Raw genomic sequence first — 20,301 nt, forward strand, 5'->3', positions numbered from 1 at the left:
GTTTTGATCAGAAGAGGTAATTTCACTGAAGCCTCCATAGCCTTTGCAAACATGCCACTGATATCAGAACTGGAGGATGGCCCAGAAAAGTGATGTCTGAGGATATATTTGGAAATTATTAAATCTATCTGGGGATAAAAGATTGTTAGGGTTTCTTTAATTTAGGCTATCTTTTATATTCTTAGAAATCAAATCTTCTTTCAATTATATTGCACTTAAGCTCTTTAACAAAAATTCCTCTTGGCTTGTTTTCAGAAAATTCTGCAGTGGGAGAGAATTTAACATTTTTGTACGTGAAGTCAGATTATTTTTTTTGAAAAATAGGTTTTACACCTTCCATGCTGATATAGCTATAATCTTTTCTTTAATCATAATTAAAATGCGCTTCCTTGAGATTTCTGCCTCTTCTTTTTCCTTTAAATATCACTTTAGAAGAAGTGGTGAAAGCTGCACTTTTCCTCCTGCTGTGCCACCACCCCTATTGCAGGGCTGGTGTGTTTGTCTTCAGCACGGCTGCTTCGTGACTGTTCCCTTCCAAAAGTCGTGCTGCTTGCATCTCCCTGGCAGAAGCAGCTCTAGGTCCTGTGTGTGATGATGATGAGAGATCCATTTGCAAAGTTCCCCTCCCTTTGAACAGTTTCTTTCACTGATCTGCTCTGGCTCACACGTGCCAGCTGCCCTCCTGGGGATGCACAGGAGTTCAACACCCCTAGGAACTCCCTAAAATGCTAGCCAGGCAACAAGGAGAACATCTTTTTCCTTCCCCCAGGAGCCACTAACCACGCACAGGCATAGGAAATGATCACATATTTCTTTGGACTGTAAGGAAGGAAAGATAATTCAGATCCCTAAAGAGATTTGGGATATGAAAACGTGTCCTTTCTCCCTACCCAAATGAAAGCAAATTGACTTCTCTAGTCAATTTGATTTAGGTCAGCATGCCAAGCGCTACAAGGGCTGCTGAGCCCTTAAGAGGGACAGATTCCTCAGAAATGAAGAAATGTCCACTGTAAATGTTCTTGCTGGTGTCCCACAGGCTTGTCCTTCATGATTACGTTAGACCATTACATTGACTACTGTAATTTCCATTGCTTCTCTTCCTGTGAGCCCAGTAGCTGATACTTTTCTTCATGCTTTCTCTAATAATATTTATTGTTTATTCAGGTGAATAATATTTTCTATGTTTGAATCAGGGAAAGTGTCTCTCAACCTTTCCTCCCTCACACTGGCTGCACTTGTGTGCAGCTCTTGCTTGTCTTGGTGTCCCAAAACCAGCCCTGAGTCCAGGCACAGTCCAGGCAGGTGGGGTTTGGCTGGTGCCAGCTCTCCAGCTGTGTGGGTGGATGAAAGGAGGTCTCTGGCTGCTCTGGGTACAGCTGCAGTAACCTTCCTGCTGGCACTTTTGTGCCCTTGCTGGTACCTTGCAAAGCAGAAATGGGAAAGCTTCTCTTGAGAGCACAGTACAAGAGTCAAAAGGCCATGGGAAACCACTTGCTCAGTGTGTATTTGAAGTCACAGAATACCTGGAACACCTCTATTCTGCAGGAAAAGATATTTTGTTTATGAAAGCACATGCCTTCATCTATGAAGCCTTGAAAACAGCATGTTGTGGGTACTTTGCTGCTAGTGGTAAAAAACTTAGACCAGCTTTGCAAGGTAGAAAAGTCTCCAGGGTGGCAAGAGGAAGGAAATTTGGGTTTAGCCAGGGAAGTCTGGGGAATGCTCTACAAAGACATCAGAATTCACTGTCAGTTATTCCAGGTTTTCTCATTGCTGAACTCTGAGCACAGAAATAACAGAGCAAAGCAAGGAAAGGCCAGCCTGACCCTCAAACCCAAAGTGAAGGCAAAACCAAGTTGGTGGTGCCCCTTGCAGACCTTGGGCAGGGCACAGGGGTTCCAGCTCTGACCTTTCCATCTGCTCTGCCCTGTGCCAGGCTGGGCAGTGGCTGCACCACACACCCCAACAGCCCACTCTGGCAGCTCTTCTCTGTTTAAAATTTGCTTGTATGATTTTTATGTGCAGAAAAAAATTGGCACAGCTACATTCAGCCCCTGCAAAAATGTGTGCCTTGTTCATCTCTTTGGTTTTTTTCAACATAATCACCGTAATTTAATTTTATACAATTAAAAAAACCCTAAAAAAAATTCAGACTTTAAATACTGATTTTTTTTTTTCCAGTGAATCAACATTCTAGAGTAGAACACCAATATTTCACTTTTACCACTGTATTTATACACTTGAAATCACTTGCCAATTCTTTCTGTAAAAATTAATTTAATCTAATTTCTTGGAAAATTGTTTATTTATTTTAGTTAATTCAGGCCTTCTCACAGTTTAATTTTTCCCCTTTATTTATGTGCTTCTTACAGTTTCTGCATCCAATTTCATGATTGCTTCAAAGCTATGACTCACATTTATGTCATAAGATATAGAATGGGGAGAAACTTGTAAGCTTCATTTACTTTGACTCAAGATGTTTCTGATTCTCAGTGTCAAAAGTGCAGCAGAACCTGTTGTTTCTGTTCAAGAGATGAGAAATATTAATAATCCAAATAAAGGAGACCACACTGGAAAATGTGAATTTCAAAACAAAATCAAAATGAAAAGCTGAAACTCAGTCCATGAAAATGAAAAGAAAGAATCCTGAATTTTTTATCAGAACTGTGTTTGGTCTGCATATTTGAATGTATTTGTCATGCCTTATCTACACAAAGAACAAACATAAATCAGGTGATTTTTATTATTTTTTTCAGATTAAGGCAAGAAACAAGCAAAAAAAAAAAAGACATAAATAGCTCATTTTTTTCTTTATTACTGTGTAGTTTTTGACTTTTATGGCGTGACTTCAAAGACTTTACATTTTTTCCAGCACGAGAGAAACATCAGACTCAAATTTTTCACATACAGAAGAGCTCTGGTTGAGTCAGAAAAACATTTTCCATCTCGAGCCTTTTACTTTGTAAAAGAACCTCGAATCTCTTCTCCTAAAACTCATCATGAATTTCAATATTTTTTAAGTTACAATAAGGAAAAATCCACGTGCAAAGTCTAATAGAGGTCAAAGGATGGAAATTCTGTAGGAATGTTAAAGTGAGCAAACCAATCAGAAAATTGTAGAAAATCCTCTTACAAATGAAAAATTAAGATTTCTATCTCAGATTTAAGGTGGTTTGTGGTTTTTTCAAAAGAATCTGTGTGGAAAAAAAAAACTGCTTCAGTCCCAGTAGTTGAGCTCTGGACTGAGCATTACCCAGCTGTTCCCAAAAGTCCTCACTGCATAAATTTTACTTTGGAGACAAATCTCTCAGTCACACAATTTGCTACTGTTCAGATTAAAATGGCTCTGCTGAGATGCCCATCTTCTTTTCTGGGAAGTCACTTGGTTTCCTTTCATAAGCATGGTGCTGGGGTTTTGCAGTGGTGATTGTTCCTGGATTTTCTGTGAGGTTTTTTGATGAGGAAAGGCAAACTGCATCAGTTTTGACTTAAGTCTGCTTACTGCTTAAAATAACTTCCTATGCAAACCTTAACTTGTATTAAAAATACAGACAAAAGTAGTATGACATCATAATTTTAACCAGAGTTTCTATGACCTGTGTACTTAGAGTGATAAATGTTCTTAAATGCAATTGCCTATTTTGCAGAGAATGCTTGCTACAAATTTGTTTTTATTCAGTCAGTAATAAGAGCAAAAGAGGTGGTTTCAGCATTGAGTTAGTTTATTAACTACCCATTTAATTCTGTGTTTTGAAGACTAAGTGATCTTCCAAAAAAGCATAAATTGTGATTTTGTACCTGGGCTTTGAAGGAGAGGGGGGAGGGAGAGTAAGTTTTGGCTAATTCTGTTAGTATAACTCTGTGAAATATTTTCATCAAGAATGGGCCACCTTAGTATTCAGGCTCCAAATTCATATTTGATGCTCTTTGAAGTAAATAATAAAAATTTCCTTTTGGACTAAGTCTTTTGTTTTTGCTTGGGAGGGAGGAGGCAGGCTCTGAACAAGTAGAATAAGGAGGAAAACATATATCAAGCACCTGAAAAATGTTTCTTGTGTGCACAAATTTCTAGAAAGAGGCTGACTTGCAAGCGAGGAGGTGGTAAATTATTTATGGCACTATGTTTCTGCAGATGCAAAACAGAGATGAATTCTTGTATGAAGGGTGAATGTGGATTATGGGACAGCAGACAGATAGAAAAATCAGTCCATGGGACATATAGACCCTGCCAGAAAGAGATTCCAATCTGATCCATCCAGTTTTGACTTCAAAATGTTCTTATCCTAGCCTGGATTGTCCAGACCTAGTGCAGAATCTGAAGTTTCAGAAGGATGTATAGCACCATTGAGCAGCACTTGTTCACTGAGGAAGATTGGCACTTGAATGTGGTGACAGCTCTTTATAAATTACAGTGGTGGGTGGCAGAGCACGCCATAGGAAAATTAAGAGTTTTTATTTTTAGGAAGGTGGAATAGCAGTGTGCTAAGAGACAAATCACGAAGCAAACAGAAGTGGGCTGGAAGAATAGAGAAGATAAACAAGCTGTGCAGGACAAGTGGATAAAATTAGAAAACTAGAGCAACATTTCTGACTCAGGTGTGAACCTGAAAGCGTGTGATTCCAACTGGTGTTTGTCTATCCAGAACAACTAAGAAAGACTACATAGATTTGCTAAAGAAAAGAAAAATCCAATTTCTGTCATTGGAAACCCTTAAATCTCAGTGTGTTTGGGTTTCTGAAGCTTTCTGGCAGGCAGAGCATGACTGGGACTTATGGCTGCCAACTCCACATCTGAACTTTATCAGCATTTCCTTATTAGAGTCTGAGAAATGGCCAGGCACAAGGAAGTGATGGGAGAGGCTGGGTCTCAGGGCACCAAGGCAGCTTTGTGTAGGAAGCCCCACCTCAAAGCAGCAGCTTTCTGCAGGAAAAACCTGCCCCCACAACAAGCTGGTGTGCCTAGATGCAGCCAGCCATGCCCCAGAGTGGTTATTTTCCTGTCTCCTTGTCTTTCTATTTTGCAATGGGGGATAGCAATGTACAAAGATGCCAAAATAGTGTACAGGTGAGTCAGAAATAAAGAAGAGAAAATGGCACCAACCAGGCCTCCCTGTCACCCCAGAAGAGTGGCTGTCCTACATTTCTCCCTGATACTGCTCTCTTGTGTCACCTTGGCTTGTCAGGAGCACCTGCCCCATGGGAGGTTGTGCTCAGGGTAGGAGCTGCAGTCCTCAGTCTTGTGTAAAGATTACTATAATTGTGGTGTCTTTGGGCTGTAAGAGGATCTTTAGCTACCCAGTGTTCTTAAATGTTTATCATTCTCATTTCAATTGATTTCCTAAGCACCACCTGCCCTGGAACTGGAGCCTATTGTGCCTCTGAGGAGCTGGATACACAGATTTTCCTTCTGTCACCAGACAAGAGGAAATGCTTGGTCAATGAGAGCTGCTGGAGGAAAAGTGACTATGATGTTTTCTTGTTTTGTGAAAGCACTCCTTTTTAATTCTGTCAAAACAGCTTGAATGAGAATGAAGGGATTTTTTTTTTTCCTGCATTTCTCACAGATGCAAAATATCCTCTTCACTGCTGGTTCCCCATACCTCTGTAGCTTTGTTATTGCTTCTTACCAGAGCTCTTGCCAGATGTGTAAATCAAAAGTGTATCAGACAGCTTATAAATGCTCTGGGACTTTCTGCATTTTTCCTGGTTTTTTTCCTTTTCCTCTTTCTTTCATTTCACCTTTCAAAATACAGCTCACTGATATGTGCCCATCAATGGCTTCTGTCTTTTATGGAAGACATTATGATTCCAAGGGAAAAAAAAAATTAAAGGATGGTTTTAAAATTTTTCAAAGACAAGGAAAAACATAAGAAACATATAAAAGCATAAAAATTAGCAGCTTGGGAATGGAAGCTCCAGTCTGAGTTCTTTTGGCTTTGGGGAAAGGTCATTTGGAAAGGATTCCTTAATTGGAAAACCAGTTAAGCAGAGATGTGTGTGTTTTCCAGTTCAGGTGTTTATATGAGATTTTACTCAAAAAACCTGATGCGCATCTGCTCTCCTCTCCACCCTTACCCTTTCTGATCTGCCTGTGGAACTGCTGAACTTCATTTGCCATATGAAGAGGAATCTTTGCCTCCCCTAACAAACTAACATCAGTTTGTGAAGAGACTAATTTTTGGCTTCTGTTAGATGACACAATGTTAAACCTCAATGGAAAGTGTTGGCCAGCCAACCTCCTTATTTCCTTGGATTCATATTGGTCTTGTCTAAAAAGTCAGGAAGATGTCTTCAGAAGACATCACCTTGCCTAATATGTCAGGGAAAATGGAAATTTGGATAAACCTTCCCAGCTTGTCATGGCATCAGAAAAGACAAGCTGAATTTGTCCATAGTAGGTTTTACATTCTAAATAAAGCAGATGAATATATAGAAAGGTTAGAGGTTTGGAGATATAACCTTGTATAATAATACTACAATTTATTCCCTGAAATAGTTTGTATGGATTTCATTTGAGGATATTTACTAATTTAAAGCCTCCTGAAAAGGGGAAATACCTTTGAAATCAGTGTTTTAATTTTCTGTGCTTTTTTTTTTTCTGAGTGCTTTTTATTTAATAAACTACATTTGTAATAACATTAGTGAGTTTAACTTGTAAGCCCAAGTACTTACTTTAGTCAGACAAATAAACTAACCTCCAACCAGAAATACCCTATTATGTCTGAGAGGATTTTCTCCTGTTAATTGAAAATGAACTGGAACTAAGCTAAATTGCTTGAATGTTTAATATTTCCTTGCTACACTAGGGTTACTAGTGGGTGCAAGCACAGACACATTTCTAAGCAGAAATGACAAGCTATTTAGTTTTTCAGCTCTGGTAAGTGCTGAGAAGGGCAGTGACCTGTAGTACCAGTAAGAGTATGAGCATTTCCAAGTCTCAGGCATTCCTGATAAAAGACAGCTTCTCAAAGCTTACATTTGTTTGTAGCGAGAGAAATGTTAAAGAAACATCTTGCAAGAAAGCTGATTTCCTTCATCATTAATGTAGAGAGAATTTAATCTTCAGAAAATTGAACTGGTTTGCAGGCAGGAAAATATAAAGGTTATTTTAAGGCTCAAGCAGCAGGATAGACTGGCTCCCCTGTCCTGAGGGGAAATTGCAGTAGTTGCTGCTCCCTGTGGCATGAAGCCCTTGCTAATCCTCTAGGCATGTGCTCCCATATCGTCAGGGATATGCAGCATGGTCAGGCTGGTCCTGCAGATCATTTGTGAGGGGGCAATTCCTGCAGGAGATTGAAAAGGGGAATTTTCCCTGCACCTCTAGGGATCCTCTCAGCACCAAGAAGGCAGGAGAGGCCTTTCAGAGGAGAAGAGCTGTGGCTGGCAGACGGATGGTGATTAGGCCCTGCTCTCAGGAGCAGAGAGGCTGGGAGCTGTGTCCAGCTGGAGGAGAGCTGGGGAGGAGCAGATTACTCCATCTCGGTGAGGAAGGACATACACATCCACTGCACACACTGACTAAAATCAACACCCCACTTACACAGAGAAGAGACTGCAGCTCTTTAAACATTCTCTAAAACACACACCAAACAGGCCTCCTAGTCTCCTCACTATTTTCACTGACAGGCAGTTCCTCCTGTCTTGTGGCACTTCTCAGCCCCTTTTTAACGTTCCCTTTTCTATCCTTTAGTACAGGTGCTGTTTTCCTCCACTGCCACAATTAAAATTACCTAGATGGAGGCAGAACAAAGGTGCTCTTTGCTCTCTTGCCCCTCAAAGCACATCAAGAACTGCATCCCCAGCCACTGACATCAATGGAAGCCCTTCCATTCACCTCATGAAGCCTGTGCCAGGCCAAGGAGGAACAGAGATGAGAGAATGCAATTTGGCTGTCACGTTTTCCTTTCATCAAGAGCTTTACACAGACAAGCTCTTTTTAATGTAACTTCTGCTGCTGAGCTGGAGATTTTTGTTCTTGTGAAGTGAATTTCCACTAATAACTACAGAGGTTTTCATGCAGTTCCAGGATGGGTCTGAGAATGGAGCAAAGAACTAGAGTTATGTGGGACATCTGAGGTAATGGATGTTTTCATTACTTTTTTCTTCATTTGGCAGCTGAACTGGAGGGAGAGAAGTAAGAGAGCAGTTTGGAGAACAGCAAATGGCAAAGGAAGGCAACGTTAGCATGGTGATTTAGCTCCCAGCAGCATCTCTAGGCCCTGACACACAACAATGGGGCTGGAGTGGTGGCAGAGGGCTGAGGGGTGGAATTCAGGTGGCAGCTAAAGCACCAGTGTCACTGTGGAGACACAGGCAGCCACAGCACAGGGAAATGGACATCATTTTGGTGATGTGGGTGGGGCAGGAGAGAGGATTCAGCTTTCAGTCCCCAATCTAGGATGGAATGTGTAGAAATGGCTGTGCTCATCACAACCACCTCATTCCAGGCCTTCCTGAGGTGTCAGGAAGGAGGAGATCCTCCTGGCAGAGAGAACTTAGCAGAGCCAGAGACTTTGGGTAAGGCCATAAATATGGTCTTCTCAAGTGGCCATAGAGTTTTCACTTAGAAGATGTAATATTCAAAAAAACCAGGAATTTATCTTTAAATATCAAACAGTCTTTCAAAATAATGGATTGGTGCCTTTTTCATTGGAAAACCAAACCAAAATGTGGTTCAAAGGACATGACTCTTGAGCCTATCAGCTTTCTAAGAAGGAAATGTACTGAGTGACAGGTAAGATAAAAAATATTTGTCTCCTTCCTTTAACCAGATGTCAGCATGGCAATGGTTGGAAATTCAGGTGAAAAACTCATATTAAGTAAACTTTCTGCATTCTTCCAGCCGTACCTGAGATATCTTAATATTTGGAGTGTCATCCAGAAGTCAACTTTATTTTCACAAGGCCACGTCCCTGGGATGTTTGGGATCATGGTCAGCCTGTAACAGTTTAATGCACTGTCAGAGGTGTGTGAGTGAGGCTTGTGTGATGGCCATCTGCTCCCTAGGATGACCTCCAGAGTCAGTGGGATGGAGAAAGAAGGCAGTGCCCACTTCCCACTCACCAGCCAGGCCAAAAGCCAGTGATGAAAGTGGAGGGGTTTTTTTCTTTTTTATGGATGTACACTCAGGATACTAATCACAAAATAAATGTGGGGGATTTTTAGTGAGTATGCCTGATAACAAAACAATATGTAACTCCTTCAGGTTATTGTCTCAGTGGAGGTAAGAGCTAATTTACACCAGAGACATCCACTGATTCTAGGAAAGTTCTGGAAATTTCTTTGAAAAATTCTAAAGTCTAAGAAAAAAACAAAAATAAAAAATATGAACTTAATTTAGACAGAAATTAATAAATTGTATTTAGCCCTTTTTATCTTAACTTGCAAAAATTGCACCTTGCTGTAGGTCTACTCTAAGTTACATGTTCTGCCTATCAAAAATCCTTGGAAACTGATTGCCTAAATGTTGGATGCTGCCCACTGGACAGCAGAGAGTGGTACCAGCCCAGAGACTGTGGAACAGGGCACAGACTGGGGCTGCAGCAACAGGTTTTTTCTGTGCTCTATTGCCCCCAGATCCCACGACATTCTGAATGTGTCCACATGGCTATTCAAGTACACCAGAAGCTAATGGAAACACATTTTTATGTTCTCTCTCGCATTTTCCATGCCAATAATTGTTGCTTCTTGGTTAAGTTATTGTTGGCAGAGCACCATTTTTTTTTTACCTTTAGATTGGAAAACAATAGCAGTACCTGATGGCATCTAAAATTTTAAAACTAATATTTTTTTCTGGAAGTCAGCATGATTTTAAATCCAGTATTTGCAAAGGCTTTTTATTTTTTTTGTTCTAATACCTGAGTTATTTTAGCTCATAGCCCCAACTCATAATTGCATCAGCTTCCATTGCTGATAGGCTGAAGATAACGAACCCTCAGTTTGGCATACAGGTTGTCACTAAACAAAATATCTGTTTAGCAAACCACCAGAATTTGTGGATGAGAGGAAGCAGATGTATCATTAAGCACTAAATGCGAATATCATTTACAGTAGATGTCATGTTTCATTTTGATAAACTGCAAAAAAACCCATGTGAAAGATGCAGCCCTGTGTATCCACTGCTGAAAGCAGTATTCTGAAAGGTAACATTAAGATACTCTGCTGGGCTGGCAAAGCTAAGATTTATTGGAGAATATGATATATGACCCAAGCATTACCATAAAAGATAATGAAATGTGATCTGATATACGAGCTGGGATCCCATATAAAATGTGCAGAGAAAAGAAACTGTAACAAATACAATCTTCACTTTGTGGAAAAGGCACACATGGAGTGCAGGGGTTTGACCAGGACCACCCAAATGTCATCAGCTATTTGTGGTCTTTGGGAGGCTGTAACCCAATCTTCCTTCATAGACACTGACTGTCCTTGTAGCTGAAGAGCATTGTTACTGTCATTTTTCATTGCCTCTAATGATCAAATACATATTAATGTAAATAAGAAGAGACAGTGAAACGTTCTTGAAATGGTTCTGTTGTTGAGGAAAAAAATCCTTCTATTTACCTGTCATAGCCCTGTCACCATCTCTTGAGTGACAATTTACTGCTTTTAATGCATCCATCTCTTTCCCTCATTTTGAACGTTTTCCCTCCTTTCTCCTTTCCCTCCTTCCAATTTAATCTCATTTCTAATGCCAGTCTGCATAGGATGCTCATCTTCTAAATCACAAGTTAGTTGAAAGGAATACTTGGAAATGACATGCTTCTTGGGGCTGTTCTAATTCCTTTCTGCAGTTAGTTTTGTTAAGACTTTTTGCTTCAGATTTCTCAAAAATATTTCTCAACAACTTTATTTTTCTTTCTTTTTCTGGAATCCCTTTTCTTCATGGATCCTTCCCCCCACTTCCTATTATTCATTTTCTTCAGGTATTTATACTGTCTCCCTTATTATCCATCTGAAATATGTAATATGTATGAAGCAAGTGCAAATCATACTACATTACCATCATAATTAACAGTAAAGCTCCTTCTGCAGTGGCTGGTGATTTGCTGTTGGAAAGGCACAGAAAGACACCACTGAAGTGTGATACAGGGATGGCTTATGGTTTTCCAGTGTCATTTTTTGTGGATTGTCTATCCCATTTGCAACTCCATTGAAATAAGGTGAATACAGGCAAGAGCACTGAGGCTCTTCTGAAATATTAGAATGATGCTCATTATTAAGACCAGAACGAATAGTTATGATTTGTCATTGCAACTGTGCAAAAAACAAGGATTTATATCAGAAGTACCAAGTACCAGCAAGTTGTTACTTTACAGATGAGGCCATACTCTCCATCTGCTGAAATGTAGCAGTGCAATGTCAGAAAGCAAAGTGACAGGCATGGAAGCAGGAGACCATCTCTTCTCATGTATATCATGTGAGCAAAGGGGACTCCAGGAGGGAAACAAGGGCATTGAAAACTATTGGGAGTGTGAGGGGAAGTGGCAACACAGCCATGTAGTATGGCTGGTTTCCAGATGGGTCACAACATCTTCCCAACAGGGAGTCAACCTTGAGGAGAACAGGCACAGGTCAGTGAAACAAGCGTACCACCAACAGTTTCCTGGGGTGGTGAGTGCTAGCTGAAGCTCCTGGGATTCACCAACCTGCCTGTGGAGCTGAGAGAGATGGACTTGCTGTGCTGATCCTCCCACGCAGCAGAGGCTGAGCAGAGGAGTGGGTGCTGGCTCATTGCTGCCCTGAACTGCACCTGCAAGGCAGCCACATCCCCTGACTGCCAACACCTCTATAGGAAAACAGAAAACACTGATTTTTTCCAATGCCTAATGGTCCTAGCTGATAAAAACTGCTGCCAGAGTGACACAGAAGACAGTGAGTGGTGAGGACAGGCACAATTGCTATGGATGGTTCATACGTGCAGAATGAGAGATGTGGCTCACTTTTATTCATTATGCCAAAAAATGCTGGGTCCAGTCTGTGAGCCAACCTCCTTCATGCTTTCAATCCCCTCTGAAGCTCACAGCACAATTAATGATAAATGAACAGCCATCAATTTAATTTCAAGAAAGCAATCGGGGCTCAATAGCAGTACAGTGCAAGTGTTAAACAGTTAACTGCACGTGACTAATTATACTCAAAAAATGGGGTGGTTTTGTTCTGCTGACATTTATAAATGGTTAAGCCTTCATTTTCATAGTTTATGATGTCAGATGAATCCCTTGGGAAACTATTTCCTTCCGAATGATGTCTATAATTCTGTGCTGAGTGCAATTTACCAACAATTGTAGAGCTTTAAAGCATACAGTAGGCTCCCTTATTTCTGTATCAAGCAACTTGACTTTTAAGATAATTTGTTAACTGCAGGAAAAATATATAAACAATGTAATTTTCTTGTAAACAGCTGCCATGTACGACACACAGTATAATTGGTAACCTCTGCTGAAAGCATGAACAATGAGAGACACTTGTGAATGTGGGTGTACAAAATGAAAAGCGCTACCTTAGGCTGCATCTGTACCGGGTCTGCTCAGCTGGAAAAGTAAAACAAGCTAAAAAGCCTGCTGCTGAAAAAGGTGTTTTTTGGAAAGGGAAAAAAAACAACCCCCACATCTTTCCTAAGGCTTGTTCATATTCCTTTTGCCAGGATGTGGCAGAAGCTGGTGAGCTTGTTTGGCACCTGTCCCCATCAGGTGGTGATGGCAGCAGTGCTGGGGTTCTACAGTACAGCTATTTGGGACTCAGACCTCTGCTTCCATGGGAAATATGGGTGCAAAACAGCCATTTCTGAATATCAAAGTGACTCACTGTGCACTAGAGCTGGTCAGTGCCAGAGCCCTGCCAGATTCACAGTGACAGATGGCAACAGAGCTTGGGTCTTTCTTCCCAGGATATCAGCATGGAGGACCCTTAGCTGAGTTCTCAGCAGCTCAGTCTGCTTTTTTGTGTGCACAGAAAGACCTCTCTCATCTCTGGTGACCAAATGGATAAGGATACAGCCCTATGCATCTTGGTGAAGCTGTTCTCACATTCACGGTGACGCCTGTACTGCACTGTACAGCAGCTCACAAAAGCTTTGGTCAATAAAGAGAAAATATACAATTCACTGAAAGCAACACATTCAAAGAATTTGCTTAGAGATGCGTAGTGATAGGATTCTTCCTTAGCAGGAGTTAGAAAGATAAATCATAGTTTTAAAAAATTGCTGGGAGCCTCATAAGCTGCACCACTACAGCACATTCATTAACTCACTGCAATCATTGGTACTCTGAGGGCTCTGTTTCCTGAATAAGCTGCTGGGAGAGGAGAAAGAGGATTTATTCCTGGAAGCATGTTGTTCTGAGCACATCCTTCATCTGGCCAGTGAAAAGATTTGTTTTCCTCTCCTATTCAATTTGCTTTCTTGCAGGACTGCCTTTTGTGGAACACCTCCCTGTGCAGGCCCAGAGAGGCCTCTCCTGGGCAATAAGCAGGCTGCCAAAAGCCTTCCCCAGCCACGTACCCTCCCTTATTACAGCAGCTCCCCTTTGTGGATGTCCTCTTTACTTCTGTTTCTCTGGACCCCAAACCAAATGCTCGGTTTCTCCTGATTCCCAATGGTGGGAACACGCCTTTCACAGAAAAGATCTGTTATCTCTGCTTCCATGCCGCGGTCATCATTCCGGGCCTAAATTATGAATCCTGCCCCTATTCAAATTGTGCAGTATATTTAGAGGTGCGTGGAACATCTGCAAGCACCTTATCTTTATTTTAAAAGAAAATAAAATTTTATTCCCTCCTCAAACACGGTCTTTTAGGGGAATAAGGTTTTACGTACTCCTTGTGCATAGTAACAGTGTTGCTAGGGGGCCAGTGTTTCTGCAGAACCTCCTTCAGCTGAGGTTTCATCTTAACATTTGTCAGTGTGTTCAGTGAGAATAAAGCAGGGCATTGAAAAAGAAAACCAACACATCCCCCACACACATGCACACACGTTATTCACATCACTTTAAATTTTCTCTAGATTCAAGGGTAATGGTAGCAAGGCCTTTGCTTTCCTTTCAGACATGGTGCACACTAGCTTTGTGGTGAAGTGAATGAAATCAGACCACTCTTTTGTCTTAAAAATATGTGCAAATGATGTTTTTGTCTTCATGATCAAGCTTAATTACCAAGTGGAAAATGCTTGCTTAGCACAGAGAGCAGTAATGAAATAAGTGGTTTTGAATGATAGAATTTGGATTTATTCTCCTTTGGTCAGAGCTGAGATTTTGTAGAAATTGGGGAGCTTTCCTCACAAGTGACCAAGATACACCATGTGGGGTCCCATCTCACCAATCACCACTCCTTGACTATGTGCTCACCTTCAAATGCCCAGGGATCTGTGTAAAAACAAACTTTTATGTATTCAACATACACAGTCACTACCATCAGGGAGAAACAAGTGATTGCACTGAGTAGTTTCATTTACAAAGTTAAACTAAATCAGAGTTAGTTTCTCTTTTAACCCCCTCAGAAATATTATGACTACTCTTTAAAACCACGAAGGTCTGATCCTCAGGCATGCAAAATGAGCATGGGAATAGGACACTGGCCAGAGTGCTATTGCTATTTACAGCAAAGAAAGGCAAGGGTGGGAAACCTGCATCCTCTCATTGCTGCTTGAAGGCCAAGTGATGTTCCTATAGCAGGAGCTTTATCTGTTTAAGCTGAAAAACATCTGTATTATTTTCAGCAAAACCCTGACTGCGTTTCAACAGAGATACGATCTAGTTCAACTAAGGTAATTTTCAAACTACAGTCACAACATTGGATTTACTCTTTTATTTAATTGGTTTAGTAGAAGATAAGATGCTGTTGCTCATAAATACATTGTTGTTTTGTTTTTCTTTAAAAATCCATTAACTTCTATGCAGGTCTTTAAATATTTATAAGATTTAAACAATCTTTTAAAACATCCTCAGAGAAGACATTGACTCTTTAGTTAAATAGTTCTTATTTCTCTGGTAGGGGAATTGTTTAAGTATTCAGCCAACTAATTCCTCAATTTAATCACAATATTTTTATACTCACATGTCTATTTTGTGTAAGCAAAGAGAAATACAAGAGAAAAAGTTGTTATATTTATGTGTAAACTACTTCCATGATGGGGATATTATGCAGTGATTCTGGAGCTGACTGTAAATTGAAGATGCTTTTAAATAAACACCTCAGGAACTCATGCCCCTCTAAATATTTATATTGTAAGGAAAGTTTTGCCAGAAAATATTTCTTATCTTCACCTTTCTTCCTTAGAGCCCTCTGAAGTGTTCAGGCTGTTTGCAATACGTGTGCTGAAGAATAAGCAAAATCACCCACAAAAGGAGCCATGAAGTTTGTGGTGAAAGCCAGAATTAGAGCCAATTCCAGAGAGGAGCAATATTCCCACCTTTGTTCACAGCTCATGTGCTGCGAGCATGGTCTACAAAAGCAAAGGTATGCATTGCCAATAATTCACATTTTGTGGAGACTACCTTACACCTGACTTCTTGCAGCTGCAGGAGACACTTCTCCACAGAATATATGTTCTTACCAGAGGTCCCTTGCACAGCAAAAATCTGGGAGGGGAGTGAGGGAATGGAGGAATGTAGAGGATGTCCAGCTGTCTGTCTGTCTGTCTCAGATGCTTTTTATCCCTATGCCTGTAGAGCACAGGTGAATGAACAGAGGCTAGGTTTGTCCTTTAGCTGGCTCCTGGTTGGCTTTATTTGGTTTGTTCTTTTGCGAAATGGTTTTGGTTTCTTTGCCTGTTTGTGCCAACAGCAGAAGTCTCTGAAGACTTAAATTAAATGCCAGGCTTAGGATGTCTCCTCAGAACAATTAATTGTTCTTTAGAGCTACAGCAAAGGCAGTCTCCAGGATCAGGCAAGCTCAACAGAGTTTTCCTACACGTTTGGCTTGTGTGGAGCTCCTCAGCTGAAACCAATATTTCTTGGGCATATCTTGCTGTGAAGCAAATCTGCCTTTTGCAGTTGAGCCTTGTTTTGCCTGCCCACTGTATTGCCCCTGGCAGCCACAGCAATCAGGCACCAGCAGAAATCTCCTCTCTGGAGGGAAAATAATTAACGAGAAGAAGCAGAACCATCCATGCACATGGCTGCACCCTAAGAAGATGTTCACAAAAGTGATTCATGATAATGTTCTTAAAACAACACAGGCACTCTCTAACAGTAGCCAAAAAGAGTGTAAGCACAGGATATTTTCCAGCATTAGCCTAACCCTGTGGTGATAGCAATAAACGATGCTCTGTTTTTTTAATCAAGACACAATATTCTTGCTGGCTGATTGAAGTGTTTTTATTGGAAATAGCTTCCAAAAATGACCTGTCTTGTTACTACTGTAAATTCTGCAGGCTAAAATCCTTTGATTCTCATTAAATTAACTAATTACTGTCTCACTGGATCGATGGATTTAGGAGCACTGACATAATCTTGCTAGGAAAGGAAAGCTGCCAAATTCCATGACTTTGCTTAAACCTATTACCCTGGTATCTGTGCACTGAAGGAAATTTATCACCATGTAATTAATGGTCTTAGTTGGTTGATTGTCATATCAGAGGGAGGCAAAGATTTAAGGTTTAAGCTAAGCAAACAAAAAAAGGCACCAGAATAACTGCATATGTAGTTTGCTTGTTTAAGGTGTTTTTTTACAAATATTAAAAAATATTTATGGGGACAAAACCAATCAACCCACATAAGGTTCTACCCAGCACTGGAAGGCAGATTCTGTTCAGGGTGCTCAGCAGCAGCGTTGAGCTGGTGATGGGCAGCAAAGGCTCCAGGTGGGCTCCAGGAGCTGCTGGGGTGCTTGTACTGTCTGGCTCCCACCAGTTGTGGACAGCAGGGATTTGCACTCTTGCACCTGTCCCAGGGATGCCTCTGCTTGGCACAGCCAGGCCAATGTCAGGGTGAGGACCCTGTGCACCAGGAGAGAGCACAGCTGACACTCAGGACCTTCAGCCCCACAGCTATTGCTTGTGGCACTGTTAAAATTCCACTTATGCTTTTTTCCCCCTAGCTTTGCAATGGACTATTTAGGCTCCTGTCCTACATGAGAAGTAAAAAACCAGGATTTTATGGTATTAGCGAGCAAATTAATCTCTAAAACAGTTGATCCATAAGGTAGGAGGACTAAATTTTAGAAAGTTAATGGTGCAAATAGGCAAAGCCCTTTCTCAGCTGCAAGCACTGCATTTTGCCCTACTCCTAGCTTAGCTGTCCAAGTGGGTTTATTATGTTTGCTCAGCTTTAATCTACACATGTTTTAACATACTCTAAGCTGTTTTTAATTTTAAACCAAGAAACCCTGGCAAATCTCTTTCAATATAATTAGAATTTTTCCTTTAGTTTGCTGTTTAGCCATTATTTTCTTATTTCCGCTTTATTTTCTGGTAGATAAATCCTCTTATTCATTTGTTTCAATGAAGCTTGAGTAAAGGTCATTTAAATTGATTCACCTTTCTTATCTCCCTTGCTTTTATTCCATAATCCTGCTTTCCATTGTGTGGAGGAGAATAGCTTTCTTTTCTCTGATTGTTTCTGCTAGAAGAAAAATGGTAAACCTTTATTAAATAAATCTTTGAAAGCTGTGCTCCAAATCCATATTATCACTAGCTTGGGGAAACAAATTATTTCACAAACTTAAGAAAACATACAGCACTTTTAGCAGGTTGCTGTTAGATGGCCTGAGCCTACTGCCTCAAGCCTCCTAAGTGAATGAGGGTAATACTTTGGTATAATTTGCAAAAGCAAAAAGAAAATCTCAGGCAGCCAAATTCAATTGTGGAGCCCTGTGGAGGTGCAGAGCAGCAGGGACCTCAGTGGGGCTGGGTACTGGGGCACAGAGCCACCCAACATTTTCCCATTAGTCCCAGACATTTCCATGTCTAGCAGTGCTGTCCAGACTCACCAGCTTGTCTCTCAGCTCACAGCTCATCTTCTGGAGCTACATGAGGCTTCAGCTTTGAAGGGAATGTTCCTGTTTTGATTCCTACCCTGAAATGCATACCTCTTCAGGGGATAGAGCAAGTTTAGAGACTCTCCGAAAGATAAGATATGAAAATAATAATGAGTGAGTATTCAGTATGCCTTGAAAAATCACCTGAGTGCATACTGTTATTTTCTGTTTATAGTCAGTTGACAAGAATGTCTGCAGGCTCCTGCACCATTTTCTGACTCTGTTTCAGAGAGATGTGTTTGGTTTTTTTTCCTGATCAGGTGATGTTCTGTAATGTAGGACAAATCTTATATGAATAAAATGTGGTATTTTCTAACACTGGAATGTTTAAGGAAGCCATACAATTAGGAAAATAAGAACAACCTAAACCAATCTGTTAGCAATATGTTCACATATGTAAGGGTGTATTTTCCCCATTTTAAACAACTAAATCAGAATTGCTTTATATTTTGTTGCCAAGGTTACTGAATTTTGAATAGTCTCTAGAGGGTGGTAGTTTTAACTCCTTGAATGGCATCATTGTTTAATATTAAGAATATTCTGATAAAAGCTATCTGAGCTATGGAAAAATCACTTCTTCCTTCAAAAACACCTAAAATTAAGTTGCTGCAAGGCTGGTAGGGATGCTCCAGATGCAGTTCAGGTAACCCTGCAGTGAGCTGGGCAATGCCCGTGCTGGGTTGGGAGGCCAAGGGCAAGTGTGTCAGACACAGTCATTTGGCACAGTCAAGAGCAGGGAAAGTGATGTTCAGAGGAGAAGAAACAATCTTTCAGATCAGTATCACAGGCAGAATACAGGTAAATGAGGGAAGGAACAGAAACTGTCTCCAGGATAGGTGATAGGGATAGGGATACAGTAAAATCTTACCTTGAAATCACTGAAATGGAAGGTGAGGAACCCTGACTGCAGTGCAGAGGGAGCCAACCTCACAGAGCAGATAAAAGCTGACAATAAAGAGAGGAAAAAACATTCAGGACGCAGACTTGATCTCCTGTTCCAAAATGAGAGATAGATAGCAACATGGGGCAGGATTCCTCCAGAAAGCTGCCAGGTCCTAGAAAGGCAGTGAGAATGAGATCTCTACTCACACCCTAGCAGTCCCAGACTGCATATAAGGGACTCACTGCCATTTTGGTTTTTTCCTTTTTTCCTGCCACCTGCAGGAAATGTATTGCAGCATTACATGTTCCCCCTGTTGAGGCACAAATGGGTGAGAATGGGAGGAAATGGCCTTCCCCCTCTGTGCTGGGGGATAGAAATGCCCTCCTGTGTCTCTCCTTGTTCTTTGACTCTCACACATTCACTTGAATCTAATGAGTCAAATTAATGCTTTGGCAAAAGAGTTGATAAGGAATTAATATTCAGTTTTGGGTATTGAAATACACTGGTTATACTGTGGTTTACTGCCACCCACTCATCCAAACTACAGCTATATACATTGAAATGTGTTGACATTGATATAAGTAATGATAAAGTAATTTCAATTAAATGCTTAATTGAAATATTAAAAAGTATCCCTGTTTGATGCATAGAATGCTAGAAACATTTTATCTAGCATATATTAATCTTTAAGTAATCTGCACACAGTTTTACTATCATGAAACTAGAAATCCTTGAAAAAATGTTTTGCACTGCACTGAGAGTGCAAATAGAGTGATGTGAGGCAGGCAACTGGAAGGTCACTGGAGTTTTTGGGTATTTGAGAAGTGTCATTTACAGGAGGGATGCTGTAATTTTGCATTGGTATGCACTTGCTTTTGGGACCAGTGGACAGGATTGGGGTAACCCCAGTACATGTAGAGTTCTTTCAAGCTCAGGTGGCCTGAGGGCATCTCCAGGAGCTTCCTCTAAAATCTCAGCTCTGCATCTAATTTTTACTCCAAGCTCATTTAGCTGCTAGTTTGTCTTACACCAAAAGATTTTTGGTATCATCAGGTTTGTCACCAACATCTGGAGTAGTCACAGACCACAGCTGTAGAAGAACAAACCTGATCCTTGCACTGTTTTTAAGCCCACTCTTCTCTGAAATTTGGTGACCAGGCTCTTTAAATCCATGTCATTCATCCCACTGTCCCCGCTCGCCCTGTGCAGCACTCCTCTGGCAATTGAAAAATACAGGTATGCAGCACCTGCCATCGGACTCTCGAGGCAAAATGCCTTTTTAAAATCTCTAAGAAGACAGACACAAATAAGTTCAAAAATTCTTTTCCCCCTGGTAGCACAATAATGTAGGTGAAAACTTTTTTGGTTTCATTAGGTTTCAGAATATTGCTTTCTCCTGACTGCTGAGCTTCTGCGAGTTTGGCTGTTGAGCGCTGAGTGCCGCT

General features: G+C 40.8%; 1 protein-coding gene across 4 annotated transcripts in view; it reads left to right on the forward strand.

Moving 5' to 3' along the window:
- The window catches only part of LOC111931945 (uncharacterized), a 193,271-nt gene that overhangs the window by 68,483 nt on the left and 104,487 nt on the right, over positions 1-20,301 (forward strand). For 2 of the 4 annotated variants that reach the window (XM_086897293.1, XM_086897296.1), the window contains one exon: positions 15,274-15,453. In XM_086897293.1, the coding sequence (XP_086753419.1) occupies positions 15,435-15,453 (19 nt within the window). In that variant the 5' untranslated portion in view covers positions 15,274-15,434. Of the gene's footprint in view, positions 1-7,227; positions 8,077-13,028; positions 14,762-15,273; positions 15,454-20,301 lie in introns of those variants that run through there. The other 2 variants (XM_086897295.1, XM_086897294.1) reach the window with 2 other exon arrangements.

This window comes from Cyanistes caeruleus, chromosome 7 (assembly GCF_971803275.1).
Source record: "Cyanistes caeruleus chromosome 7, bCyaCae1.hap1.1, whole genome shotgun sequence".
Lineage (NCBI taxonomy): Eukaryota > Metazoa > Chordata > Aves > Passeriformes > Paridae > Cyanistes > Cyanistes caeruleus.